Here is a 764-nt window from a genome sequence, read left to right as displayed (position 1 = left end):
CACCAGACCTCTTCATCGTCTTCTGTGCAGGTTCGGAAAGCCAGAGCTCATCGCAGAGGCTGGGCCAGGACCGTCGAGAAGAAACCGCACCTGCTGCGTGCATCGGGCCAGCCCCATTAGGCCGCGCGCAGATTGCAGCGCCTGAACAGCCCGGATCGAAGTGTCTCAGGGAGAAGCCACGTGTCCTGTGAGCAGCGCCTCTCCACCTTAGGCCCAGGGCACCTCTCAGCAGGCGGAAGGTGCCCCTGGGACAATGCCACCTTAGTGCCCCGGGGGTTTGCGACTATGGAAAAAGAACAGAGCCATTGTTTTCTGTGGCAGAGACCCCAGGGAGAGCAGCAGCCGCGGCGCTGGTGGCCCTGCGGATTCCTGTTTGCAGTCTCGGGGTTTCTCTTGCGAATCCTGAGTGGCACCTACCTCACCTGCCAGCACTGCCCGGCACCCCACCCCGGGGTGCCGCAGCGGCCTGCCCAGCAAGCACAGCCTTACCGGCGCCTCTTCACAACGAGTAACACGAGGCTTGCAGCCGAGGGGCTTCCCGCCAGGCCTGCACCTGGCCCTTTAAATCTCCGGGGGGAAGGGGGAGAGGCTTGGAACGCCCCTAGACGCGGTCTCCGTGGAGACCAGCAACATTCCGCTTCCCGGGAAGCCCCGTTAAAGGGGCCGCCGCCCGGGGTGCGCGGAGCGGGGCTCCATGGAGGCGCCGGGGCGCGGAGCCGAGCAGGGAGCAGTCCCCGGGCCGCGCGGAGCAGCCAGGTGCGGCG

The 764-nt window shown here is 66.5% G+C and overlaps 1 protein-coding gene across 1 annotated transcript in view; it reads left to right on the top strand.

The window, feature by feature from the left end:
• The first annotated feature begins 531 nt into the window (after positions 1–531).
• The window catches only part of ERICH6 (glutamate rich 6), a 28,749-nt gene continuing 28,516 nt past the window's right edge, over positions 532–764 (top strand). Inside the window, exon 1 of the mRNA XM_019503136.1 lies at positions 532–756. Coding sequence (XP_019358681.1) covers positions 695–756 — 62 coding nt within the window. The 5' untranslated portion in view covers positions 532–694. The remainder of the gene's footprint in view (positions 757–764) is intronic.

The sequence above is a fragment of the Gavialis gangeticus genome, unplaced genomic scaffold (genome assembly GCF_001723915.1).
Source record: "Gavialis gangeticus isolate Ggan-Ray unplaced genomic scaffold, GavGan_comp1, whole genome shotgun sequence".
NCBI classification, from domain to species: Eukaryota; Metazoa; Chordata; order Crocodylia; family Gavialidae; genus Gavialis; species Gavialis gangeticus.
This window is presented reverse-complemented; position numbering and strand designations above follow the sequence as displayed.